This window comes from Phaenicophaeus curvirostris, chromosome 7, assembly GCF_032191515.1.
Source record: "Phaenicophaeus curvirostris isolate KB17595 chromosome 7, BPBGC_Pcur_1.0, whole genome shotgun sequence".
Classification (NCBI taxonomy): domain Eukaryota; kingdom Metazoa; phylum Chordata; class Aves; order Cuculiformes; family Cuculidae; genus Phaenicophaeus; species Phaenicophaeus curvirostris.
Genome location: NC_091398.1, coordinates 40,829,283 through 40,856,871, shown reverse-complemented (window position 1 = coordinate 40,856,871; position 27,589 = coordinate 40,829,283). Strand labels below are relative to the sequence as shown.

The 27,589-nt window shown below is 44.7% G+C and overlaps 1 protein-coding gene across 2 annotated transcripts; it reads left to right on the top strand.

Moving 5' to 3' along the window:
• Positions 1 to 7,214: 7,214 nt before the first annotated feature.
• On the top strand, positions 7,215 to 27,476 carry PRPF40A (pre-mRNA processing factor 40 homolog A). 2 transcript variants are annotated; one of them, XM_069861672.1, is made up of 26 exons: positions 7,215 to 7,656; positions 9,212 to 9,349; positions 10,329 to 10,409; positions 11,183 to 11,213; positions 11,446 to 11,468; positions 12,962 to 13,039; positions 13,142 to 13,252; positions 13,666 to 13,786; positions 15,017 to 15,041; positions 15,364 to 15,672; positions 16,681 to 16,789; positions 17,648 to 17,712; positions 18,314 to 18,478; positions 18,648 to 18,756; positions 20,229 to 20,379; positions 20,794 to 20,927; positions 21,291 to 21,405; positions 21,544 to 21,647; positions 21,818 to 21,934; positions 22,431 to 22,568; positions 23,243 to 23,338; positions 24,252 to 24,338; positions 24,421 to 24,517; positions 24,619 to 24,680; positions 25,483 to 25,617; positions 26,394 to 27,476. In XM_069861672.1, the coding sequence occupies exons 1-26, from the start codon at positions 7,291 to 7,293 to the stop codon at positions 26,484 to 26,486; spliced, it is 3,060 nt and encodes a 1,019-aa protein (XP_069717773.1). In that variant the 5' UTR covers positions 7,215 to 7,290; the 3' UTR covers positions 26,487 to 27,476. The 2 variants fall into 2 exon arrangements, with proteins under 2 accessions (XP_069717773.1, XP_069717774.1); XM_069861673.1 differs by having other exon boundaries at positions 7,255 to 7,656; positions 21,556 to 21,647.
• Positions 27,477 to 27,589: the final 113 nt, after the last annotated feature.

Genomic DNA, 27,589 nt, shown 5'->3' with positions numbered 1-27,589 from the left:
CCCTCTAAAAGGGTCCAAGCACTCTACTGCGTATGTCAAGACAAGCAGATGGAAAAATATGGTGCAGAATCCTGTCCCCAGCGAGCTGTAATTCACCTCGTGCGGCTCGCTGGCTCGCGTCACGCACTCGGAGGAGGTTTGGCTCCCTCCCTCGCAGCAGCATGCTCCATTCCTCCCACAGCAAGGCAGCTCTTCCCATTGACAGCGCAAGGCTCTGGCAGGAACAGGCTAAGTTTGAAAATGCACTTTATTTAATAGAAACTATTTCTGAAACAATTGGACCTGCAAAATCACATTGACTTTAAAATGTATTCACTGTCAATTCTTCAAATTAGCACTAGTTCAGAGAGACTCCCCAGTTTGTTTTCCCATTCATGACATCGACAGCTGGAGGGGGAGCAGGAGAGACCGTGTCTGGCTGCTTTGTAAGGAGAAAAACTTGGCATGAAATTTCACAGACACTGTGTGCATTAATAAAAATCTATTTTTCTGTATTTTACCGTGAGCTGCCAGTCATAAAATTCCTGCTGTGATTGGGGCGGCTTTTTATCCACATCTTTGAAGATACATTCTTTGATGGACACGTTTTCATGGTGACCCTGCAAAGCACAAAGCCGAGCTGGGATGCCCAGCTGGACACCAGAGCCCATGGGCGGGCAGGTGCTGTGGGTCAGGCAGGGGAAGGGATTGCAAAACCTTTCCTGGTGGGATCTAAGGCAAGAGAAAGGTTCATTCCAAGTAAGCTGCCCTCTGCAGTGAGCCCAGCTATGATATAACTATGCCCAGGCACGGGAACACAGGGTGAAAATCGAGCACACTCTAATGGCAAGGCAACTCACTCCCATGCTGCTGCATTTTAAATAAAGTTCCTTTTCCAGATCAACCACCTCGTTACACAGCAATACTAATCACAAACTGCTTAATCACAGAACGTTTTGGGTTGGAAGGGACCTCAAGGCCCATCCAGTCCCACCCCTGCCATGGGCAGGGACACCTCCCACTGGATCGGGGGCTCCCAGGGGTTCAAGGCCAGGCTGGATGGGGCTTGGAGCCCCCGATCCAGTGGGAGGTGTCCCTGCCCTTGGCAGGGGTGGGACTGGATGGGCTTTGAGGTCCCTTCCTACCCAAACCATTCCATGATTCTATGAATAAATACAACACTCCAGCCTATAAGAACAGAGCAGCATCGTTGGCCTTTGCCTCTTTGTCAAAATCTTACATTCTTAGCCTGAATATTTTTGCCTGTTTGGTAACGGCAGCAGAGCTGCATTCCCACAGGTGAATATAACATCAAGCAGTTTATCCACTGGATTAAGATTGCTTATAAAAAAAATAGGAAGGAGTAACTTCTAAAATCAGATATAAACTAAATCATATTTTCTCTGAATCCAATAAAAATGCTTAAATAACTTCTTCCCTGTAGTGTTAGGAAAAAAACAACCACAACTGTGCCATACAAATATCAGCGAGCCCAAGTACTTGACTTTCTGAACTAGAAATTGCTGATTGTTATCAGGGATAATTTAAACAGCAAGAACAGTGGGGGGAGAAGTTACTGGGTTTCATTAACGTTCTTAATGGCAAATTAGTTTTGTCTCCTTTTATCTGGCAGAAGCACAGATGAAAATATGACAAAAAAAATCAGAAAATAACCTCTAGGGTTGAAACATTTTCTGTTTTGCCAGAAAAGGAGTAGTCATACCTGGGGTGTGAGCATATGTCATAGAATCATGGAATGGGTTGGGTTGGAAGGGACCTCAAAGCCCATCCAGTTCCACTCCTGCCTTGGGCAGGGACACCTCCCACTGGATCAGGGGCTCCAAGCTCCATCCAGTCTCCTTTCCGTGTTCCTTGCAGGTAACACCCACCAGCCGGTCTCCAGGAAATCCTCACACACTTCTCCAAGCCCGTATCTTGGACAAGGTGACAGCCTCGTGGGGTTCTGCTCCCCACGAATACACACAGACAGCAGAAAATGTTGCTGTGGGATGAGCTGTTCTGCTCTCCAAGCTGCCTGGGCTACCAGAACACCCGGAGGGGAGTAGTGAACCAGCAGGAAAATGTGAAAATTTGACTAAAAATCTTAATTTTTAATTGTTGGCATCATTAAAAAAGTTGCCTCTATCAGACTTTTCCATCGTGCATTGGAAGAGTGGAGCTGCCAACAGTGCCAAAAGTGAGCAGGCGTACAGATAACATTTGGTACTGTCAAACCGATTGCTTCTCCCATCACACACACTGAGCCGACTGCCAGAATGCTTCAACACGATGGGAAAACAAGGAAAAATGCTCTACAACAATACAGAGAAATGTTCCCTTTGCAGAAAGTCTCCAAAGCAAGGGGTAGGGGCGGCAAACACTGAAGTCAAAGTCAAATGAAACACTGAAAGAAGTCAGGCATTGTAGCAGCCGGGTCCAGTGGGAGGTGACCCTGCCCATGGCAGAGGGTGGAATTAGATGATCGTTAAGGTCCCTTCCAGCTCAAACTATTCTATGATTTGTAAATGTCATTCAAAGAGGAGCAGAAACACAGCAGGATGGCCAACCAGGAAGTATTTGCCACATTAAATTGAATTTCTGGAAGGGTCATTTGCAACTTCCACATTATATCATTCTGTGGGAACACGGCGCTGTAAAGAGCAAGGTTTTTTGAGTGATTGTGGAACAGATCCCTTTGGAAACGGCACTCCTAGCACCTCTGGGACAGGGCGCTTCCAACACAATCAGAGAAGGAACCTGCTTTCCCCAGTCACCTCCACCTCTGCCCGGACGCAGCTTAACTTTCTTGTTCAACATCAGATCAACTGATTAGGAAGAAATGTTTTCCTGTGAAGGAGGTGAGGCACTGGCACAGGATGGTCAGCCTGGAGAAGAGAAGGCTCTGGGGAGACCTTAGAGCATCTTCCAGTGCTGAAAGGGGCTCCAGGAAAGCTGGGGAGGGGCTCTGGATCAGGGAGGGCTGGGACAGGATGAGGGGAACAGTTTTGAGCTGCAAGAGGGGCAACTGAGATGAGGTCTTGGAGAGAAATGTTTTGCTGTAAGGGTGGGGAGGCTTTTATTCCCTGTATCTAAAGACTTGAAAGGTTCTCAACTGCTGGCTGGGAGGGCTGGATGCTGGTAAGCAGATGTCATTACTCTTTTCATTTTTTAACCTTTTCTCCTGAGAGATTTTTTTCCCCAACTTTAATCCTCTCTTATGACTTCAGGATTTGTTTTTCGACCAATAGTTCAGAGTACATTTTTATTTCTAGCACTTGCTAGTAATGAAATACGGATTATTTGTTTTAAATCCATGAATTCATCAGCTATACAGCAGCAGGATCAAGTGCTGAGCATTACTGATCTATGGTTCATGGCATGATTTTTATGAAACACAACAAGCATATGAACACAATAAAGTGTGATACACACTTATGTATCAGAAAATCCCTTATTAGCTCTAACAAAATCAGTAATCAGTCACTTGCATTAAATTTTAACAAGGATTCTACTAAAATGCAAGTCAGGTGAAGAAATCCAACATTTATGACTCCACACAAGACCAGTAAACACACATATTATCCACGTCGGAGCAAGAATTCCCCAAGGCATAAGATACACACAAACAGAGCCCAAGGTGAATATCAATTTATTTTAATTGTCACATAATTTTGTTTTGCATTTTGCCTTAACTACCCTCCACTTGACATCGGGTTTGGGATGTGCTGCTTCTCATGGTGCTCCATACGTAAACTCTTGCCTTCCTGAGCCAACAGGAATTATAGAACCATCAAATGCTTTGTGTTGGAAGGAACCTTCAGAGTTGACCTGGTCCGATCTCCCTGCGGGAAGAGGGACACCTCCCACTGGATCAGGCTGCTCAAAGCTCCATCACCTAGCGTACAACACAACTCCACGGTTGATAAAGCAAAACACACTACTGGAAAGTTCCAATACATCTTTTTCATAGACTAAAGAGCAAAAACTAAGTAAAATTATTTAATTTCAAGAAAAAATAAGCTACAAAGATTACATTTGGAGCACGGGGAAAAGCTTTAATCAAGAGACCAGTGTTATGAGCTGAATATATGAACTAAAACATCTCAGACATCCCTGGGAATCCTTGAGAGGAAATAAATAAACAAAACCACCCTTACTACAACTGTATTTCTATAAACCAAAATCACCTCAATTCTTGAATAACTTATGAAGCTCTAATGGAAAAAAAAAAAGATAAATCCCTCTGTACAATGCAAAGCACATCTGTTCTGAAATAATCAGGCACAGCAGCAAACCAAGACCACATCAAGCTTCACGTGGAATATGATTTTACCCACTTCTACGGGGTTTTATTTTACAGACAGAGATATATATTTTTTAACTCAATGTATTGGAAACCAGGAGTTCTAAGCTATCTCAAAACTCAGGTTGCAGTTGCTAAGGCAACACTACCTTTTTGACCTGCTTGCTCTTTGCTTAAAACATCAACATTTGAGAACGTTTTGGCAGCGCAGATGAAGTGGGACGGAATTCTAAATGGCACCTGAAATTAATAAAAATCATACAAATTGTAGGAACGGTTGGACTCGGTGATCCGGTGGGTCTCTTCCAACCTGGTTATTCTGTGATTCTGTGAAATGTTTTTTCTTTAACAAGCTGCTCCTGTTTTATCCTCCCGAGTCCCAAAACAGACAAGCTGGAAGCTTCACTATTGCCTTGTAGATTCAGAGTCTTAAAGCATATTCAGTGTACAAGCCCTCACCCTGCTGGCCAGATCACACGCTGTCTGCCTTGGAAAGAGCTGTTTGAAAAAAATAACCAGAACAGTGAAGTGACAGGCATCCGGGAAACACCTGGGAGTAGTTTTGGTTTTAGTTTAGACATAGAGAGTGTGAGGGCAGTTGTAAGAGCGAAAATAAAAGATCACTGGGTATTTATAGAATGAATCTTGGCATGCTTTGGGTTGGAAGGGACCTCAAAGCCCCTCTCGTCCCACCCCTGCCATGGGCAGGGACACCTCCCACTGGATCAGGGGCTCCCAGCCCCATCCAGCCTGGCCTTGAACCCCTCCAGGGATGGGGCAGCCACCCCTGCTCTGGGCAGCCTGGGCCAGGGCCTCCCCACCCTCACAGAAAAACATTTCTCCCTGAGATCTCATCCCCATGGCCTCCTCTGGACTCACTCCAACATATCCATGTCCTTCCAGTGCTGAGGGCTCCAGAGCTGGAGACAGGGCTCCAGGTGAGGTCTCACCAGAGCAGAGTATATACTATATAAATAATTTCTATTTTTTTTAAATATATATCTCTTTAAATATACTCTTATTTGTAGTGCTGTCATTCCATTGTAAAAGAAATTGAAGCACTCCTCCAAGCTTCCTACAAATCCTGTATTTCAGGACATAGATGGACTGGCTAATCTCAGATTAAATTGGCTGCTTTGGTAGCACCATTAATTCTAGACAGCAAGTAAGACATGGCAGAAAAAAAAACTGATGAAGTAAAAGCTTCACGTGGACTCAGCAGAGAGTCAAGGATTATGGTTTTCAGTTTATGGTGTTCCAGTTTTGACTAATTTCAAGATATGTATGAATTGTGGAAAAACTGTGATTGAGAAGCTATTCCACAAGCAGAGCAGTGTCTTCACCCTGAAATGGCCCCTTCAGTTTTAACCCTGTTACAAGCTTCAGCTGAGCTCCATCAGTTGTAACAAACCCTGAACACCTGAGAAGCAATGCCTGCAAAGAGGGCACAGCTGACTTCACTTGCACCCAGGAGAAACACCTGATTCGACAGAAAGCATTTACACACACATCAGAGACCCCAAATAAATTCCTCATAAGAACACCTTTGTTTCCTAGACTGAATGTAAACCCCGCAATGTATAATGCATCCCTTCCATACAAACACACACACACAAACACACACAGAGCTCAGTTAAAATCATACAAGCTGATTGCATTTTTAATCTCTTATCCGCAACCTAAGGACTACAGTGCATATTCACAAAGAAACATTCTTTGATCCCACAATCCAAGGAAGATTAGAAGTAAAATACAAGGGGGTCTCAGTTGCTTCCATCACCACAACACCATAAGGCACTTAAATAGGTCACGTGCTGGGCCCTGCACTTGAGTCAAAACAACCCCATGCAGCTCTAGGCGTGGGTAAGAGCAGCTAGAAAGCTGCCTGGAAGAAAAGAACCTGGGGCAGTTGGTCAACAGCTGCTGAATGTGAGCCAGCAATAAGGATCCCCATGCTGTAAGGATCCAACCCCCTTAGGGCAAGCAAGACCCCCACCCGGACAGGCTCTGAGCATCCCAGGGCAACACAATCTGCACCCTGAGGGGACCCGAGCCCCTCAAGGCAACAAAGCCTCCAGCACCAAGAGGATCTCTGCTTCTCAAGGCAATCAAGCCCCTCGTCCTGAGGGGATCCCAGCATCCCAGAGCAACAAAACCCTGCACCCTGAGGGGATGCAACTCCCTGAGGGCAACGAAGTCCCCTATTCTGAGGGGATATGAGCGCCTCTGGACCACCAAGCCTCCCTCACTGCGTGGGTGTGAGCATCCTAGGGTAACAAACCACTCCATCTTGAGGGAACCCGAGCCCTTCAAGGACACCAACCCCTCACCCTAAGGGGCCCGGAGCCCCTAAAGATAACTAAGCCCCTGAAGATCCCAACCCCTCAGTGCAGCTTCCCCACTCCTCCCAGCACCCCAAGAGCGCTGCTGCTCTACTCCTCAGCCCCTCAGGCCCCCCAGGCCCAGCCTAAACCCAGCGCCCCTTCCCTCTCCTCGCCCTGAGGCGCCGCCCCGGCCCACAATGGCGGCCGCGCGCGCGCGCGCGCCCCGCTTCCCCGCGTCACGTGACCCCCCTCCCCGTCGCCTGACGGGGAGGGGGGTCACGTGACGCGGGGAAGCGGGGCGCGCGCGCGCGCGGGCGCCACCCCCCTCCCCCGTCTGCACATGAATGAGGGGCGGGGGGGGAGGAGCGTCCGCGGCGCGTACCACCTGCCCCGAGGCGGACGGGGGTGCCGCGCCGCTACCTCGCGGTTTGGTCGAATGGGCGGCGCCGGGCGGCTCCGCGCGCCACCCCCCCCCAGTCGTCTCGTAGCGTTAGGCGCGCCCGGTGACGCAAGCGCGCTCCCAGCGTGCCCCGCGCCGCAGCCGCCGCCGCTTCCTCCTGCCCGTGCCGGCGGCCTCCTCGTAGGCCGCGCCGCCCGGCCGGGGCCCCGCCGCCTCCCCGGCCTCCTCCAGCTCCTCCCGCCGCCTTCTCGCTCTTCTCCAGCTCCTCTCGCCGCCCCCTCGCCATGTCGGGCGCCGACTCAGCGGCCGCGGCGGCCACGGCGTCGCCGCAGCCGCTGCCGTTCTCTCTGCCGAAGCCCCCCCCGCTGATGCAGCTGACGCCGGGGGACGCGGTGCGCCCCGCCTCGGCCGCCGCCGCCGACCAATCCGCCAAGAGCAACCGCCTGGCCGGCCGCCCCGACTGGCCGGCGGGGAAGCCCGTCAGCCTGCTGGCTCCTCTGCTCCCGCCCCGGGGCGAACCCGAACCGCTCCTGCCCTTCGGCCCCGCCGCCCGACAGCCGCTCCGGGGCCGCCTGCTCGGGCGATGCGGTGCGGGCAGCCTGCTCAGCCCCGCCATGCGGCCCGCAGGCGTCGACAGGGGCTCCCTCATGGTGAGGGGCGCGGGAGACCGGGTGTAGGGGGCCTCCGGGGTCATCAAAGTGAGCGTAGAGCCGTGGAACCGTTGAGTGGTTTGGGTTAAGGGGACCTCCGAGGTTCCTTAGAAGGCTCTGTGTCATCAAAGTGATCGCAGAGTGATGGAATTATGGAATGGTTGGGGTTAAGTTGGCCTCCGAGGTCTTTTAGAAGGCTCAGTGTCATCAAAGCAGTCATAGTCGTGGAACAGTTTGACCTCTGAGGTCCCTGAGAAGACTTAGTGTTGTTAAAGTGATCATAGAGCCATGGAATCATTGAGTGGTTTGCGTTAAGGGGACCTCCAAGGTCTCTTAGAAGGCTCAATGTCGTCAAAGAAATTATAGAGCCATGGAATCATGGAATGGTTTGGGTTAAAGGGAACTCCAAGGTCTCTTAGAAGGCTCAGTGTCATCAAAGTGGTTGTAGTCATGGAATAGTTTGGGTTAAGGGGACCTTTGAGGTCCCTGAGAAGACTCAGTGTCGTTAAAGGGATCATAGAGTGATGGAATTGTGGAATGATTGTGATTGGAAGGCACCTCCAAGGGCCCTGAGAAGACTCCGTGTCATCAAAGTGATCATAGAATCATGGAAGGTTTTGGGTTGGAAGGGACCTCAGTGGCTTGGTGTTGTCGAAGTGATGATAGAATCATGGAATGGTTTGGGTTAAAGGGACCTCAGAGCCTGTAATAGTTGATTAAGACACTGAGTGTCATCACAATGACCGTAGAATCATGGAATGGTTTGGGTTGGAAGCGACCTCCAGGGTCCTTTAGAATGCTCAGTGTCATCAAAATGATTATTGAATCATAGAAATAATGGAATGGTTTGGGTTAGAAGGGACCTCGCAGCCTGTGATGTTTGATTAAAAGGGTCAGTGTCATTGAAGTGGTCATAGAATCATGGAATGGTTTGGGTTGAAGGGACCTCGAAGCTTGTGATAGCTACTTAAGACACTCGGTGTCATCAAAATTATTATAGAATAGTTTGGGTTGGAAGGGACCTCATAGGTCCCTTGAAAGGCTCTGTGTCATCAAAGTGATCGTAGAATTACAGAAATCATGGAATGGTTTGGATTGGAAGGGACCTCGGAGCCCATCCAGTCCCACCTCTGCCATGGGCAGGGACATCTCCCACTGGATCAGGGGTCCAAGCCCCGTCCAACCTGGCCTTGAACCCCTCCAGGGACGGGGCAGCCACCACTGCGCTGGGCAACGTGGGCCACAGCCTCTCCACCTTCATTGTAAAGAATTTCTTCCTAATGTCTAATCTAACTCTTCTCCCTTCCAGTTTAAAGCAGGTAGTGGAACTGGGTATCTTTAAGGTCCCTTCCAACCTAAACCATTCTGTGATTAACTCTAGCTCAGGAGGACCTAGAAGAGGGAGTGGTCTTGCTTGCCGTTTTGCAGTACTAATCTAAGGTTCTCCAAGTAATTTTCAGCTCAGTGTTGAGTGGCTCTTTTGCGATTGGTCCCTTAGTGGGGTTTGGGGTTGTTGGCTTGGTGCTGATGTTTCTTCTTGGTTGCTGTCTTTCAGATGGGACACCCAGGCATGCCGCATTATCCTCCTATGGGAATGCACCCTATGGGTCAGAGACCACCAAACATGCCGCCTGTTCCGCACGGAATGATGCCTCAGATGATGCCCCCCATGGGAGGACCACCAATGGGGCAGGTACGGTGCTTTACAAGATGACTCTTCCCTTTCTGTCTTGCCATAACGGTGTCAGGTAATCCCTGAGAAGGATGAGCCTCAGGCAGAAGCCTGGTAAGGTCAGTGGTTGGAGTGTTTATGTTGCAGTTTCTATCCATGCAGTAACTCTTGTCATTTCTAACAAATAATTGATGCACTTCATGTCTAAACAGGTATGAATCCATAATTTCACAGAGTCACTAGGTTGGAAAAGACTCACTGGATCATTGAGTCCAACCATTCCTATCAAACACTAAACCATGTCCCTCAGCACCTCATCCACCCGTCTTTAAACACCTGCAGGGAAGGTGACTCAACCACCTCCCTGGGCAGCCTCTGCCATGGACCAGTGACCCTTTCTGTGAAAAACTTTTTCCTGATGTCAAGCCTGAACCTCCCCTGGCGGAGCTTGAGGTCATTCCCTCTTGTCCTGTCTTAATTTGTTTTTTATTAAAGCTTTTTGGTACTTCCCTTTAGATTCTGAAGAAGGTTGTCTTACCAATACGTACCAGAAGCTTAAAGTGGTGTTTCTTTTCAGTTCATAATGGTGAAGAACTTCATGTTTCTTTAATTCTTGGCTAACTCGTAAACCTGCACACATGAAAATTAGAGGGAGATGCAAGGGAAAACGTGATTATGTGTTGAATTTTTGCAGAGTTCCTTCTTGAACCCTAGGGAGTGCGTCATCTTTGACCTTAAAGGCCACCTAGTTCTCTGTTAATATTTCATATCAGACTTTGGAATGCTGCAGTCACTTTATTCCCAATGTCCATTTTGTGGGAGTGTGAGCAAGGGAATCAGAGTTCTACAAACTTATCCTTCTTTCTCTTGCCAAGCATTTAAAAGCTTTTTTTTTAATTGTAAAAACTAGCACCTGGTCATTGGTTTTCAATAAAAATCAGTCACCACTTTTTGTAGTTGAAAGGTCATCAAATATGTCTGAAATACTGTTTAATTGTAGATGCCGGGAATGATGCAGTCGGTAATGCCTGGAATGATGATGTCTCACATGTCTCAAGCTGCTATGCAGCCCACAGTCCCGGTGAGTGCCACTTAATATGCTGTTTTTTAAAGAGTTTGTGTGGCAGCTGCTCTTATTACCTCAGTGTGGGCACAGGGAGCGGGAAAAGGTGTTGCTGATGGCAATGAGGATTTATCTAGCCCTTGAATTGCCATAAAATATGTCGCTGCTTCTGCTTTTCCCTTCTTTGTCTTGTCTGGATTCTGCTTCCCGCACCCCTGGCCTCCTCCCTTGTTCCGTACCTGCTTGTAGTTTGGCAGGAAACAGCGTGAGCTCGGGCTGTTTGAAGCGAGAGCTTGTTTCCTGACTGCTTTATATCTCATCTTTCATAAAAGATTCTGAAATAAACCCTTGCAGAAAATAAACCTGTGGGCTAGATTTTTGTCTGCAGAGAAAGCAAAATGGGGAAACCCCTTATTTGAATTCTGTTAATCTTTTTCCTTAGTTTGAAAGAGATTCAAGAAGAGCTGTGGTTACTTGCAATCACAACAGAGCCTGCTAAGCTACTCCAGTAGGAATGCAGAATCCCTTTGTGCTTCCTCACAGACCGCTTATTTGGGAGATAAAGATGGGTACTGGTACCCCGCTGTAGTCATTGTACATATTGCCTTTCTGAGAAGCAGCTTGGTGTTCCTAATTACTTATTTAAGGAGCCGTGGTAATGAAGCGGGCGATGGGAACCTAGGAATCCATATTTACGGCAGCAGAGCACTTTGTTGGAGGCGTTCTGTGTTTACTGGTGATTTAATTGCAGTTGTGCGCAGTACATAACTCTCTGTTGATTGTTTCCACAGCCAGGAGTGAACAGCATGGATGCACAAGTGGGTGAGTACAAACTGTTACTGTTTCAAATACTGCACCAAAATTACGTGAAATGTTTAAAAAAAACCCTTAATTTTTACTTTTTTGTAAAATGTGATATAGTATTTCAGTAACAGACATCTTCATTGACTCCCAGAAATGTTTTTTTTCTGTCAAACACTGATTAATTAGTCTTTACGTAGAAAAATAAAGCAACCAAGCCCTTTTAATATATTTATTTTATCTTGTTTTCCAGGTGTAACACCTCCTGGAACCCAGGTATGTGAAAGCCAGATTTCTAGATGATTGCGGTGGCAATGCGGTGTTGTGCATACATGGTTTTACAGGTTTAAAAGAAAACCTTCTATCTTATTTTTCGTCTCACATGGAGCTGCTTTGCTTATTTGACTGTCAGTCTGGAGTTAGTAGTTGAAGTAGGCTTGCTTTCTGCTGTATTTCCACTCGTTTCTGAGCACTGAGGTCGTTGTTTCGAGTTCTCATGGTATGTGGGACAGCAGTGTGAGGTGTTTGTGGTGGTCCTTTCAGGTTTCTCTATCCTACCTGAGCTGTGAGTGAGTTATAACCTGGATACCTGTATTAATTTAAGGCCAACTGTTTCCAGAGTTAAGTCAGTGCAAGTGTTGGGTTAGAGAGTTACTCAGGTGGAGCTGGAGTTTCATTTGCACTGAAAAGACAATTGAATGTTGTTCCTGTTACTTTTCCTCGTTCTTTTAGTTTTTTTTTTTTCCTTTCCCATTTTCCTTCCCCTATCAGTGACTGGTTCATAAGCACATTTTTACTCTCCTTTCGTTTGGGTAACTTTTTGCCTCTTACACGTTAATAAACTTTTTGCTTTGGCTGTTCTAATGTGTAAAGTGGAATTCAGTAGGTGATGAGGAAATTTTCCTTGCTTTTTCTTAAGGCAGCTGTGCTTGGTTTGGCAAGAAAAGCCAGATTAAGGTCTTGGTGTTGTTCAGTCACATGTGATTTATCGGAACCTTTATTAGTATTTTCAGATTACTAAGAGCTTTTGTTACCAAGCACTTCAGCAATAACAAGAGGAAGGCCTGTATAGTTACCCATAATAGTTTTGGAAGCGTCACTGTTGTTTTTGAAGAATATGGAGTACTAAAACCCGAAGAATGGTTCTTGCCAGTTCATCAGATTTGCTGCTCATTGTCGCTTCAGACTTTGGGCACCTTGTACCTAGCGTAGTTATTAAATATTGGTGATTATCAATTGTCCTTTTATTGCTGCGAGATTTGCGTTCTGAGTAATTGAGCAAGGCATTTGGACCTCTGAGGAAGTTGTCTCCTTGGCCATATCCAGTAACTGAAACCAAGTGGCTGGCTGGAGCTTTGGAGTCCTAATTCCAGAGGGTTTGTACTCAACATCAATCGCAAGCAGTAGGAAGGTGCTCCAGAGATCACACAAAACTCTTAGTTAGGATCTTTTTGAAGCACATTATATGTAGTTTTGAAAACATGGTGTGCTTGTGGGACTTCCACTTGTGGTTGTTTGGTCTGAGTACGCTCCGTTTTGCTTTCTTTTCCAATGGTAACTAGCTGCCTTGGATTCCTGGATGGGAAGGGAGCGCGAGAGACTTCCAATAGCTCTTACCACAACAAAGTGTTTTTTTGAAAGAAATTCTGACTTAAATGTGTTCAGATTTTTGCTGGCTGAATTAGCAGTGCGTTTAATATCCACATTGAAATGAAAACCAACTATTAACCAGGGTGTCTTTTCAGAGCTCTGTTTTGTTTCGCCCTCAGACAACACATCCTGTCGTTTGTGCAGCCCAGCAAACTGCCACCACCACCAGCTCTGTTACCGAGGACCACTCAAAACAGGTTCATCTCCTTTCCACTTGTATTCAGCCTTTTAGTGGCTTGGGATAGCATCTCGGTCAGCCATTCTTGTTCGTCGTTAATGGGATTTCTTGTTTTTCCTAGAAATCCACGTGGACAGAGCACAAATCACCAGATGGAAGAACATATTACTATAACACTGAGACAAAGCAGTCCACATGGGAGAAGCCAGATGATCTCAAAACGCCTGCTGAGGTAAAATAAATTCAGACAAAGCTGCTGTACTATGTGAACACAAGAACTTACTCGTATAACTATCCTGCAGGAGGATGGCTGTGCCAGTAGATTTTTGTTTCTGATGGGAGCCAAAATCTTCAACCAAGAAAGGTTGCAAAAATGTTTGTATTGCACACCTTAGTCAGTAGAACTTGAGGCTGCAAAGTGAACAAAATCCTCATTGTTTTAATGGATTTTTAGATAAATTTTCCTTATTAAAGAAAGTCATCTTTTTAATATTTAGATAAGTAATGTGTTTTTGTTGCTCTGGAGGATTTTCCTTGGAAAGCATATTGATCCTTAACTTACTTCTTGGCGTAGTGTCTAGATATCCTTGTAATTTTAAAACGCCGTCCTAAGTTTGATTTTATATTTTGTTTTCTCTCCATTAGCAACTGTTGTCTAAATGTCCCTGGAAAGAGTATAAATCCGATTCAGGAAAGCCCTACTATTATAATTCCCAAACAAAGGAATCGCGCTGGGCAAAACCCAAGGAGCTTGAGGATCTTGAAGGTAACATTAACAAAAATGGGTGGGGAGGGTGGCGGTGAGCTGCACACTGTGTGACCTTTGGCAAAAGCTTGATATCAAAGCGTAGCGGTCAAGCTCCTGTTAGAAATTAAATCTCCTGAAATAAGCAGAGTTAGCACAGTCTGAGGTTTCTACAGGGCAGTCTTATCTCCTGCATTCCCACCACCTCATCACCCTCGGGTCCTTAGTTCTTCCCTGTTCATGTAGCAGCACCAGCTTCAGCTCCCACTTGTGCCCGTGGGCAGGAACAGATAATTTGTAGGATGTGATGCGCTGTGGCCTCTTCGGGGCTTGCTTATGCTCTGTGTTAGCAGCACGCAGAGCTTCAGGCTTTCTTCGTTTTAGGGCTATTGTAGGATTTAACTCATTATTGGAAATCTATAGGGACTTATTAGGAATTGTGAAAGGGTTTTAGTTGATAGGGGAAGATGAGAGGCAGAGGGCCATCTGTAGTAATCATTCACTAGGGAGGCCGGATAAAAGGGTGCTGGACCTTGGTATTGCTCAGAATTGAGTAAGAACAGTATTTTGTTTCGGTATCTTGGAAGAATTTGGGAACAGTAATGTATTTTATATGCAAATCAGCAGTACTGAATGTCACCTGAGGGACAGAATTTCATGTAGGGGTTTGCTTGGCTATCCATTTGCTTTTAATTTTTGGCAAAAATTATTTTGAGAAACACGAGACGGCAAAACTATTCAGAATTTTGTAATGCCCTGCTGCATTATAAAGGCAATGTCCCCATTTGTGCAAACAAAACCATGCCATGATCCCATGGTTCGATTTTAGCATGGGTTTGTTTGGTATCATGAGATGAACAATCTGCAGAATCGGCTGGGGTAAGAAATGAGGATCTAGAAAATAACATGAAGAGTAAACATCACTGCCAATTAGAATAAAAAAGAAGGAAAGATCTGTGTCATTAAACCTGACTTCATCTGTTCTTTAAACTAGTTTTTTAAAGTTGAAATAAGTATTTTTCAACCAAGAAGCCATTCTTTATATCCCCTAATCCATCTTTAATGGGATTTCTATATTTCATTATAATCTGAATTTATTTGTCTTAAAGTGCACAAAGCTAAAATTATTCACAGTAACAAAAATATTTAAAGTTATACTTTTGTTAAATAATACTAACAGTAACTTTTTAACCGGGTATATTCAAACTATTTTTAAGCTATAAATATTTTTTTTTCTCCTTCCTCCTCTAGCAATGATTAAAGCTGAAGAAAACAGGTAAGTTTTTAATGCTTTGCTAATATTTTTTTTACAATAAACTGCTTGTTTCTTAAAAGTGGAGTCTAGTCTTTCCATCTTAAAACATTCTTCTTGTGGCTTTTCATTCCAAATGGTGGCTTAATGTATAAAAACTAAACCAATAAATTCTGTGTGTTTCTTTTCCCTGCACTAAAATCAGTTTTTGTTCTGAGAAATCTTTGGATCCAGACCCAAACCTCTCGTGTAGCATTTTATTAACTTACTTAACCGCCTGGTGTCCCTAAACCATTCAGTTGTGCTGTGCTCCTCTGTGACTGTTCTGTTTTTCTGCTCTCCGTAGCACAAAGCCCGAAGACTCAACTCCAGCAACATCTGCTCCAGCTGCTGCAGCAGAAGCTGCAAACGCGACCACTGCGGCCGCTGTGGAATCTGCCGCAGCCGTCACCACCACCACTGCCGCTTCTGCAGCGACAGCAGCACCCGAAGCAGAATCCACAGCAGCTGCTTCTGCGGGAGAAAACGAGAGTGCTGGCACGGCTGCAGCTGAGGAACAAGGACAAGCTGCTTCTGCATCTGGTGCGCAGGAGCAGAGTGGAGAAACCGCAGCCAGCGCAGCAGACGACTCTTCCAAGCAGGAGGCTTCAGCAGAGTAAGTGAATTACAAAGCGTGTAGCTTTGCTTCAGGTTTGTATTCCTACTGGGATCAGGTTTATCTTCAACTGTAGGTGGCCAGGCCATTTCTCCAGTGAAATGAGAGCATGGATCAGTGCCAGCAGAGCAGAATAATGAGCAAGGAAGAAAGAAAAGGGGAGTAGTATTAAATTTTAGAAGAACTAACCCCTTCCCCTTGCCAACCCTCCTCCAGAGCTCTTAAACCCCTGAGGGAACATCAGTGGTATAAGCATTCCATCAATTCTTGGTGGCTGTAAGAGTTTTCTGGGGTAGCATTATACGCTTACACTGTGTTTCCTCTTCCATAGATCTGTGCAATTGGCTCTCGTTTGGAGAAAATGCAGCACTAAATATATCTTTATTTGTCCTTGCCAGAAATTAGATCCTTTGATTTTAATAACGGGGAACTGAGAATTATAGCGTCTGATTTTTATCATTCAAACCAAAAAGAAACAGCGTGAGGGATCATAGCCAGCTGGAGATAATTAAGGGCAAGAGGTGTATTTTTAGACAAGCCTTTTTATATTTTTATGTAATATATGTTTAAGTATTCCTGCTGTATGTCAGCATTCTATTTTCATGAATCATTTCTAGGTAACTTAAGCAGGTAGGCAGTTGCATAAGTGGCAATACCTTTCTGCAATAGCTTCCTTTGGTCAGTTGTGTGTGGTATCTGTCAGGAAAAGTCTGGTATGCATCGTGGTGTTTATCACGTGCAGCATTATGGAACACGTTGCCCAGAGCAGTGGTGGCTGCCCCATCCCTGGAGGGGTTCAAGGCCAGGTTGGATGGGGCTTGGAGCCCCTGATCCAGTGGTGGGAGGTGTCCCTGCCCATGGCAGGGGTGGAACTGGATGGGCTTTGAGGTCCTTTCCAACCCAAACCATTCCATGATTCTGTGATTGTTATTTATGTTGTTATCTTCAGTGGTTCTAACTCAGAAAAAAAGCTGTGTAAGTAACAAAATCATTGATTTTTGTCTGTAGTTCTGCTTCAAAGAAAGAGGATGACGATGCTCAACCGGTTAAAAAAACCTATACATGGAATACAAAGGAAGAAGCAAAGCAAGCATTTAAGGAACTGTTAAAAGAAAAGGTATTTGTCAACTATTATTCCTGCTTTACAGAGCTACAAACACCACATTTGCCAAAAAATGCTGCTTTTTTTGCGTGAAGAATTTCTCAGTGTTGTGAGCAAAGTTTTTGTACTAGACAAGAAATAAGGGGGGAGAAAACACATGATGATGAAAAAATAAATGGTTTATACTTTTTTTCAGGCAGTTAAATTTTCATCAGGGCTCTCAATTCAGTTATTTTTCATTTCATTCCTTTTCCATGATCCCACAATGTAACGCAAACCTGTGATCTGGTGCTTGTCTGGCATTCCAGCTGGAAAGGTTTGCCAGGCAGCTTTAGGAGATGCTTCAGATACAGACGATGTGGAGGTCCGTATGCATATGGTCTTAGATTTAGTACCCGGCGTTTCTGTACACCAGTATGATTTAAACACAGTTTTTCCCCCACCCCGTGAAGCATTGTTGAAATTACGGTTGCCAATATTCTTGTCTGACAGCGAGGTACACTTCTATTAAAAGTGCCACCTGATTGCTGATCCCTGGATTTTATCTTTGCTTTAAAAGTGGAGATGAAGTGGGAGTAGAATGAGCCTGGCTGTGGTTTTCCCTTGGTGCATATGGGGTCTGTTTGTATTTTGTCTAGGGAGTCAGTATAGATGTACAGTAGATAACCTGCCAGAATAATTCATTGTGAAAGTGGCAATAACTCCAGAAGCACCTTGTTTTGTTTTCTATGTCGACTATTCATAAAACTTGTGACAAAGGATGTTGTCAACCTCAGAAGTGCAGTGAGGTTTTTCCTAAGGGCTGTTTTGTAAGGAATCTGTCATTGTGGGATGTTGGTTCCCTATCTAATTAGCTCATTAATGTCTTCACAGCGAGTACCCTCCAATGCTTCTTGGGAGCAAGCTATGAAAATGATCATTAATGATCCTCGATACAGGTACTGCCTGGTTCTTTCCTCATTACATTCCTGTGCTGTTACTGGTTTAGGCAGTTTGACTTTCCTGATGTCACTTCTGATTGTTTCATAAACACTTGTGCATTCGTGAGTGTCAGGGAACTCTGTTCCTTAACCACATAAAGAAATGCAAATCCTAGGCTTCATTTTTCATTTGGGAAAGTCATGGCAGTTGTGGGGTGTATTTTATGCTCTTTAAATTATTTTCTTGTGAATAAAAATACTTGTTCACAGTGACAGAGTGGACGATTCCCAAGGTTATGGGTGGCTGCCATAAACATGGGCAAAAGAATGGTTTATACCCATGATAAAAATAACACTGTATTAATGCACCCTGAAAGCATGATAGTAACTTGTGTTCTGTTATTAACTGCTTTTAGTAATAAGTGCTTGTTCTTATTGCTTTTTTGAAACACTCTTCCGTAATCCTTAGGAAGAGGCAGAGGTACTGACCATTTAGATTAATTTTGGCTCAGAAATCTGGATTATTCAAACCTGTTACCTTTTGGCTGTTTGGGTTTGTTTTTCTGATTTAATTCCCCTTTATATCATTGACATTGTTTTCTTTTTCTTTGCTATGAAGCGCTTTGGCAAAATTAAGTGAAAAGAAGCAAGCCTTTAACGCTTACAAAGTTCAAACAGAAAAGGAAGAGAAAGAAGAAGCAAGATCAAAGTACAAAGAAGCTAAAGAATCCTTCCAGCGTTTTCTTGAAAACCATGAAAAGATGACATCCACAACAAGATACAAGTAAGGCCGATCTTACTGAGATCTCTCTCTCAAGAGAGAAAATTCAGGAGATGTCATGTGAAAGCTTTGCTGCCTATGGAGTTCATTTAATGTTTTCGTAAGCTAATGCAACAGCTTAGGTTGGTGTTTACCAATAAATGATTGTTTGCTTTTTCTTTTTCTTTTAAAGAAAAGCCGAACAAATGTTTGGGGAGATGGAAGTCTGGAATGCGATATCAGAGCGTGATCGTCTGGAAATTTATGAAGATGTCTTGTTCTTTCTGTCCAAGAAAGAAAAGGTAACTTTCTTTTAAATGTCTTTTTTACTTGTTATTGGTAAATCGGGGACAGTCAAAACAGAAAACAGAAGGAGAGGAATCTGTAGGAAAGGCATGGAGAACCAGATGAGAATGTTGCTATGAATCATGGTATCTGTACAGGTTCACAGGGTACAGGTTAAATTCTCCTCCAAAGGAACAAGATAGAAAAGAATAGAAGGGAGACGAGGTTTATCAGCTACGAGGTGCTGTAGGGAGGGGGCTCTTCAGTTCAGAAAGATGTGATGGAGGAAGAGGACAAAGTGAAAAGCGCATTGGTGGAACTCTTAATGACTGGTCTGGTAGAGGTGATTTTGGAGACGATTGTTCCTTATTTCTTTTGGTACAGTACTTAAGGGGTGTTTGATAGAGTTAGCAGGCAGGAGGTGATGGACCTTTACCTAAACAAGCTGTTGGAAGCTCTGTTCTTGCACGGTACAGATCTGAAGCTGTGGAACTAACTGCTGCAGGGTAACATTTTGGAGGTCAGTGTTTCCTGGAAGGCTACTTATCTGAAATGGGGCAAGCTCGCTAGGAGGAGATCGCTCCCGTTATCTCTCAGGAGTTCTGTGCACTCTGCTGGCGGACAGGACAAACGCCTGACCCCGTGTGGCAGATAGAATAGCAGTCTATTCTTTGCTTGCACACGGACAGGTCTTTGTTTGTTCTGAGATATGTTGCTGCTAATTTTGCCATATATTTAATTTTTAGTATGAATTCAATAAATTATGTGATAACTTATATTCTGAACTGCTCAGAATCAGACCATGAAGCTATTGTGAGCTGTTTCGTTGAACATCAGTGGTATCATACCTTCTGTGAGGGATCTGACCCTGACTATCTCATAGAATCACTGAGGTTGGAAAAGACCTCCAAGCTCATCCAGTCCAACCCTCAGCCCAACCCCACTGTGCCTGCTGAACCATGCACCAGAGGGCCATGGCCACATGTTTTTTGAACCCCTCCAGGGATGGGGGACTCCACCACTGCCCTGGGAAGTCCCATCCAGTGCTTCACTGCTCTTCAAGTAAAGAAATTTTTCCTAATATCCAATCTAAACCCTCCCTGGCAAAACCTGAGGTTGTTTCTTCTTGTTCTATCCCTTGTTTCTTGGGAGAAGAGCCCAGCACCCACCTCACCACAGCCTCCTTTCAGGAGCTGAAGAGAGCAGTGAGGTCTCCCCTCAGCCTCCTCTTCTCCAGACTAAACAGCCTCAGATCTCTCAGCCACCCCCAGAGTCCCTGGGCTCCAAGCCCTTCCCCAGCTCCGTTGCCTTCTCTGGATGCGCTCCAGTCCCTCAACGTCCTTCTTGTAGCTAAATGTGTGCAGTTCCCAATTGTACTCATTGCTTTACCTGTAAATGAAAGGTTAATTTTGTCTTTTCTTGGAAAATGCGCCTGAATATGTTTATCTGTACAACCTCAGATTTTTTGAGACCTGTCTTTTCTCTTCAGGAACAAGCCAAGCAGTTGCGCAAGAGGAATTGGGAAGCTTTGAAGAACATTCTAGACAACATGGCTAATGTCACTTACTGCACCACATGGTCGGAGGCACAGCAGTATCTGATGGACAACCCTACATTTGCAGAAGATGAAGAACTCCAGAGTATGTAAAATGTCTCTGTGTCCCTTTTGGAAGAGGGAATGGGTTTGTTCTAAGCAGTGAGGTTGGCTTGATTTGTGCATGCGTATGCGTTCACACAGCAGCTAAAGAATTTGTCGGAGATGCTGTGTTCTTACTTTAGTGGTTTTTTTAACCTGTGGTTAGTGCAGGGAGCTGCGCGAGTGCTCATCCGCAATACTTTCCTCTTAAAGACTCCTGTGCTCCATATTGGCAGCGATCATTTGCCCAGCCTGAGGGAGGTGGATTTTTCTGCTGTGCAGGTTTCATTGAGCATTTCGGTGCTCACTGAAATTTCCACTCACAGCAACAACTGGCAACCAGTATATCATAGTAAGAAACTTGCTGCAGTCAGTGGGAAGGGAGACCCGATTTTTACTCTTATTACTCTGTCACCAGATATGGATAAGGAGGATGCTCTGATCTGTTTCGAAGAACACATCAGGGCATTAGAAAAAGAGGAGGAAGAAGAAAAACAGAAAAGCTTGCTCAGAGAAAGAAGGCGGCAGCGTAAAAATAGAGAATCTTTTCAGGTTGGTGGACTTTATTTCACTGTCCTGGATGTCTCATGATTAGGCACTCTGTGCATTCATCTGTTTCTCAAAGCAGGCTATTGGGTGTGTGTAATGTGTCAGTTATCACTGTTGCAGCTTTTTCTTCTGCTGGAAAGCTGTAAGAGTAGGGGAAAGCAAGAGGAGATGGGTTTGAATGCAAAGAAAATGCAGTTGGAACACTAAATGGTAGAGGAAGGCATGGAGAAATGATGATGTGAAAAATGATTTTTCAATCACATCTTAACAAAACAGATTTCCAGTTATGAAGAGAATCCATTCCAGCTGTCAGCCAAGTAAGTGTGACAAGTGAGTACAAACCTCCATTTTACTTCTCTTTTGTAGCTGTTTTTAGATGAGCTGCACGAGCATGGACAATTACATTCGATGTCCTCTTGGATGGAGCTGTACCCAACCATAAGCTCTGACATCAGATTCACTAACATGCTCGGTCAACCTGGTAAGAATACTGTCTCTTCCAGCCCTGTGAGGTAAAGGCCTTGGATTTGGGGCAGAATAGGGCAGAGTTATTTGTGTGTTTTCTCAATGTTGAAAGAAATGCAGCTCTTTTATTAGAGCTAGCTTTTGACTTATCTAGTTCTTTCATCAGGATCAACAGCACTTGATCTTTTCAAGTTCTATGTTGAAGACTTGAAGGCACGTTACCACGATGAAAAGAAGATCATAAAGGATATCTTAAAGGTGAGAGGGGAGGGGGCTCCATTATGTGGTTTTTTTCAACATCAAATATACCATTCAAGTGTACTCTGCTGCTGAGAGATGGGATTTTGCATTCTGTTAATGTTTTGTGCATTAGCACTAAAGCAACAGTTTCTGACTTCCCTGATGCCAAAGAATCCACTTTCTTGTAGGACAAAGGATTTGTGGTTGAAGTGAACACTTCTTTTGAAGATTTTGTTACGGTCATCAGTTCAACTAAAAGAGCTACCACTTTAGATGCAGGAAACATCAAGCTGGCTTTCAACAGTGTAAGTATTAATGTATAGGAGTGCTCAAAAACGATAATGTGAATTCTCTTGTAAAAACCAGAATTGGCACTTCCTTTACTTTCCGTGTATTGCTGTGATGGCTTTTGTATTATTTGAGAGATGCTGTGCTTTAGAGTTGCTTATCCTGATACTAGTTCCCAACATAAAGATTGCAGAGGTATATCTTTACTCAGAACATAAACATTTCAACTTGAGGAGTTCTGTGGTAAGAATTAAGCAACGTTCTCTCATTTATACCTAGCTAGATATAATCTAGTAATCTCTAGTAAAAGGGATTGTGTATTAACTCTACTTCAGATTCTCTTTGAGAAACAGCAGCTGCACGCTTTACAAACAAGTAGCTGGTTAATTTTCCTGAGTAGCAGAAAACTCTAAGGGTGAACTGTCATTAGACCTTCCAAAAATTACCTTAAACTGAGTTACTAGTCAGGCATTTTGATACCTTTCAAGTGATCTTACAACTTGTTTGATGTAGCTGCTGGAAAAGGCAGAAGCCCGCGAAAGAGAGAGGGAAAAAGAAGAAGCTCGCAAAATGAAGCGGAAAGAGTCTGCCTTCAAGAGTATGTTGAAGCAAGCTACTCCTCCAATTGAACTGGATGCTGTCTGGGAGGATGTAAGTATCATCACATGAAGTATTTTCAGATAGTTTTAGCAGACTGCTATGTGCTGGAGGTGTCCAAGGCCAGGCTGGATGGGGCTTGGAGCACCCTGAGCCAGTGGGAGTTGTTCCTGCCCCATGGCAGGGAGATCGGAACTGAAATAGGCTTCGAGGTGTCTTCCAACACAAACCATGCCACGATTATATGATTTTATAAGTCAGCGTAGACCCTCAAAGCTCTTTGTGTTTCAGTTTGTATCACTTAGACCCATAGAAATTGTCCTGCCATTTCTTCAATAAGATGTAAAATTCAATGTGAACGACTGAATTCTATCAATACTTCTGTTTGAATATAATTTAAAACAAAAATCCCTAAACCAAATGAAACAAAAAACCCACTACCCCAACCTCCAGAAGACCGCAGACTCAATTTAAATGGAGATCAAGCACTTTGCTTAGTTAAAAGTCTGCCTGCATGCCTCCATCTGCTACAGTTTTACTGCAGACCCCTTTGGTTGTGAGGCTGGAATTAAAAAGTTTAACCTTATAACAGTACAGTGGCTTTTTCAACAGGAGAAATCTTGTCTTTTTTTCTTCCGAATATTTCATATTCTGTTTTACATTATTATTTTATGATTTCTGAACTTCTGTATTTCATATCAGTGTTTCATTGCTGCTTTTCCTAACAGATCAGAGATAGGTTTGTAAAGGAACCAGCTTTTGAAGACATCACTCTGGAGTCTGAGAGAAAAAGAATATTTAAAGACTTCATGCATGTACTTGAGGTAGTGATTACTTTATTTTTTTTTTCCCCAATTAAGACAATATACAACAGAATTCTTAGTTGATTGACTCTTAAATTGTGTGGGGAAGGAGGAAGGTTTAACAGAATTCTGCTGATTTCCTTGTATGTCAGTGGATTTCTGTTACAGCAGGCGCTGTGTTACGTGAAAGTAATGGATATTAAAACCTCATTTTGAAGGCAAGGAACTGAGGAACATTTTGGATTTGTTTGATATGTCGTTGTTCTGCTTCCCCGTAAGAAATTTTGGAAGATCCTTTAGCATGAAAAGTTCCTGTTTTACTTAAGAAAAGTTATTTCTTGCTGTCTTTTCATTAAAAACATGATGAAGCTTCTGCAGGTTTCTGTTCCCTGCAAATCTGAAACTTCACTAACGTGTCAGGTTCTGCAGGTGTGTCCAAAAGGGATGTTGTAGTTTAGTTTCATTCTTATCTTTTGGTTGGGCTGCAGTAAGAGATCTCACAAGTCATTCTGGGCCAAGGTGCTGTTTTTCCCTAGATAATGTGACATGTGGTTTTGCAGCACATGATCTTTGGGGGTTTTGTTTTGTAAGAGATGCTAAAATGGCTTAACTTCAGCATTTCCAGTGTGGAGAGCAAGGTACATGTTATGTTCCGGGCCATCTAAAACAGGGGCTTTAATCAGAAGCATTAAAAACAGGGATCCATAGTAGAAGCTATGTGCATCCCTTCTTTCTTGCTCCCAAATACTTATTACAACATGAACCTGACAATACTGGTTGCTGTTGATGGGTTTTGACACAGTAAGTTCTTGGTTTTCTCTTCTCTATAACCGTTGCTCGCTGTGGAAGCCTTATGGATGATGATAAACATTGTTACAGTTCCTTGCTCTGTCCTATAGATTGATTGTAACATTTGCTTTCTCTTATACTCTAGCATGAGTGTCAGCATCATCATTCAAAGAACAAGAAGCACTCTAAGAAGTCAAAAAAGCACCACAGGAAGCGATCACGTTCTCGTTCGGTAAGGCGTTCCACTTGAAATTGGCTTCTGTAACTACTCATGATGCTGTTGCCTTGCTCACTATGTCGTTTTGTATCTCAAGGGCTCAGAGTCCGAGGATGATGATAGCCATTCCAAGAAGAAAAGGCAGCGTTCGGAATCCAGATCAGTTTCTGAGCGTTCTTCCAGTGCAGAATCTGGTATGAGATCTTCCTTGTTCATTTTTAAGTTAGCATTACTGCTTTATTGCTGGGTCTTTATCATTTTATTGATGTATTTTTCTTTTTCCATGTGTTTGCAGAGAGAAGTTACAAAAAGTCAAAAAAACACAAGAAAAAGAGCAAGAAGAGAAGACATAAGTCTGTAAGTGCAGTTGGCTTTTTGAGCTGGCTGAGGGACAGTTCAACACCTGATGGTTTCAATAATCCAGTTTGGGTCTCCATGGTCGTCCAGCAGCGTTTTTAGTAGGGAACGTGCAAGCTCAGACTGGAGGAGGCTGTTGGCAGCTCTGTGTTAAGTGTGCCTCACCATTAAACCATTAGAGGCTGCTGAATCTGGGGGCTTCAACCATGCAAACAGATGTGAAGGGTGCTGCCCTTCATGGACACTGCTCACCAGGAGAGGGGTGAATTTGTTAGCCGTTGGGTACCATACGAGTGTTACAGGGCTGGAACCCAAACCAGGATCACAGGAGCGATGAAACATGGCGTAAAACCAGTCATGACACCTAATTCCTCACAGTGTGGGGAACACCCTGTGAAAGCCCAGCAGCTTAAAGCTTTTGAATATGGCCAAGGAGCTGTGTGACAGAAACAGGTTTCCCAGATCCCATCCTTCCAGAGATCTTGCCGAAAGAAAAACATCTGTGCACAGAAAGGATTTATTGTGTGGCACCCAGTGTGCCCTGTCAGTGCATGCACTGAGCATGCTGAAAGTTCTTACGTTGAACAAATCTTTCCTTTTCTTTTTAAATCACTTCATTAATGGTTTTGCATTACTTAGTTCTGCAGTGGTTAATAGGATGCACTTAATTAGTAACCACTGCAAGCAGTTTTTCTAATGCGGTCTATGTCAAAATGAGGTCAGACTCTTTTGAGGTTTGGTTATTCTATAAATGAACCTATTTAATCTTAACAGTTAATATTTTCCCCTTTTATTTACACAGGACTCACCAGAATCGGATGCTGAACGTGAAAAAGACAAAAAAGATAGAGAGCGAGATAGTGAAAAGGATAGAGCTAGACAAAGATCTGAGTCGAAACATAAATCTCCTACTAAAAAACGACCTGGAAAAGACTCTGTAAGTTTTCTTGTTTCCTTTGTAGCTGATGCTTTGGGCTCTTTGTAGCAGTGGGAACCTTCATACTGGAAGTGTGCAAGCTTTCAGCACTGGAAGCACTGTATCCCCAGAGTCTTTTCTTCTCCAGCCTGGAGAACCTCAGCCTGTCAGAGATGTGAGCAGATGTCTGCTTTTTATATTCTCCTTAAAATAAGCTGCTTGGGCCTCCAGTTGCTTTCGGAAAACCCAATCGTGGCCTAAGGTGGCATCTCCTGTTGGGAACAGACACTTGGGTGTGATGAAGCAGACAGAGCCTGCCCGAGGACCCCAGCTTAGCTTCCAGTACCTGAAGGGGGCCTACAGGAAAGCTGGGGAGGGACATTTTACGAGGGTGTGTAGTGATAGGACAACGGGGAATGGCTTTAGAGTGGAAGGGGAAGAGTTAGTTTTAGGCATTAAGAAGAAATTCTTCACGCTGAGGGTGTGGAGCTTCAGGCTGCCCCGAGCAGGGGTGGCTGCCCCATCCCTGGAGGGGTTCAAGGCCAGGTTGGATGGGGCTTGGAGCCCCTGATCCAGTGGGAGGTGTCCCTGCCCATGGCAGGGGTGGCACTGGATGGGCTTTGAGGTCCCTTCCAACCCAAACCACTTCACTATTCTCATTTCTCCGTTCCCCTCTGGAGCTGCTGCTGTGCTTGGGGTTTGTGCAGCATTCTGTGCTTGTGCTCTCCAGCGATCCTGGCCCCGGCACAGCAGCAACAAGGCCTGGAGCTCACCCCTAACGCCCCTTCTCTCCACAGGGGAACTGGGACACCTCTGGCAGCGAGCTGAGCGAAGGGGAGCTGGAAAAACAGAGGAGGACTCTTTTGGAACAACTGGATGAAGATCAATGAGAACGTTATTTATACCAAATATGTTTACATTGTGGCATAATAAAAGAAACCAATGTCTCATTGAGGACGTGGGTTCCAATCTGCTGAGTTCCATTGTCGAAGTAACGGTGGGTTTTAGTTTTATGGCATCAATACTTTTTATCACGGGCCTGGCATCAAATCTAGAAGTGTCAGACTCCTGAGTCTGTCCTGGGCTTCCCAGGAGGGCGGCTCCGCTCCCCGGATCCCTGCCCGCCCAGGGCGCTGTTGGCACCTTTCTAGTGACGCGTCCCGTGCCTGGGGTCCTTCCTGGAGAGGTGGCAACAGGGGGTGGGCAGGTGAACTTCATCGTTAGAAAGAGAGAGACTCTTTAATAGTTTCTTACGCTTTAATTTGCTTAATGAATTTGTTTTCATTCTAAGAAAAGGGGCAGGGGAGGAATGAATCCATTTTTTGGTCTGTACTACACAAAATAGTGGCTGTTGGAATTGCTCGTTGGGAACGGTGTCACGGTTGAGCTTCCTGGCTGAGCTCTGGGTCTCTGTGCCCTCTCGGAAAGAATTGGTGCAGAAATTGTTGAAGCACTAGAGCTGCGTGTGATGGGAATGGTGCCTGTGGAGGGTGCTGCCCTGCAAAGCTGCTTCCCTGTTCCCATAAAACCTGTTTGGAACAGCTCTGGGTGGTATTTTGCTGTTTATCATCATGTTAAGAATGCTTAGAAATAAAAAACGGATTGTAAATGGATTCCACGATGTTGCCTTAAGCCCCTGCGGAAGGCGGTACCTCCGCCTTCCCTGAGCAGCCGCGTAGCCCTTGCCTCGAGCATCGCTGTCCCCAAACCCTGAACGGGGAGAAGGAGAAGCAGCTTCAGCCCCGCTTCCCTCCTACACTCCCCCCAGCCCAGCTCAGGAGGCTCTACCTGCTCTGGCTGCCGCGCCCCACGCTCGGAATCCTCCTCGCGGAATATTTTTGTACATTTTTATCAATGATTAAACCTGGTCTTCTAGTGCATCCTGGTATTTATTTCTGTTTTCATGATTACTGCCTTCAAACTGTTGGATTTCAGCAATGTCTGTGCTCACAGAAACTCCCTGGAGCAATTTTGGAGCTGAGCTTCCCCTTGG

Excerpts from the sequence above, each read along its gene's own strand:
- PRPF40A (XM_069861672.1), top strand. The coding sequence starts at position 7,291 with ATGTCGGGCGCCGACTCAGCGGCCGCGGCGGCCACGGCGTCGCCGCAG. Across the intron at positions 9,350-10,328 it reads GAGGACCACCAATGGGGCAG|ATGCCGGGAATGATGCAGTC; the intron begins GTACGGTGCTTT and ends GTTTAATTGTAG. Across the intron at positions 18,479-18,647 it reads ACATCCACAACAAGATACAA|AAAAGCCGAACAAATGTTTG; the intron begins GTAAGGCCGATC and ends TTTCTTTTAAAG.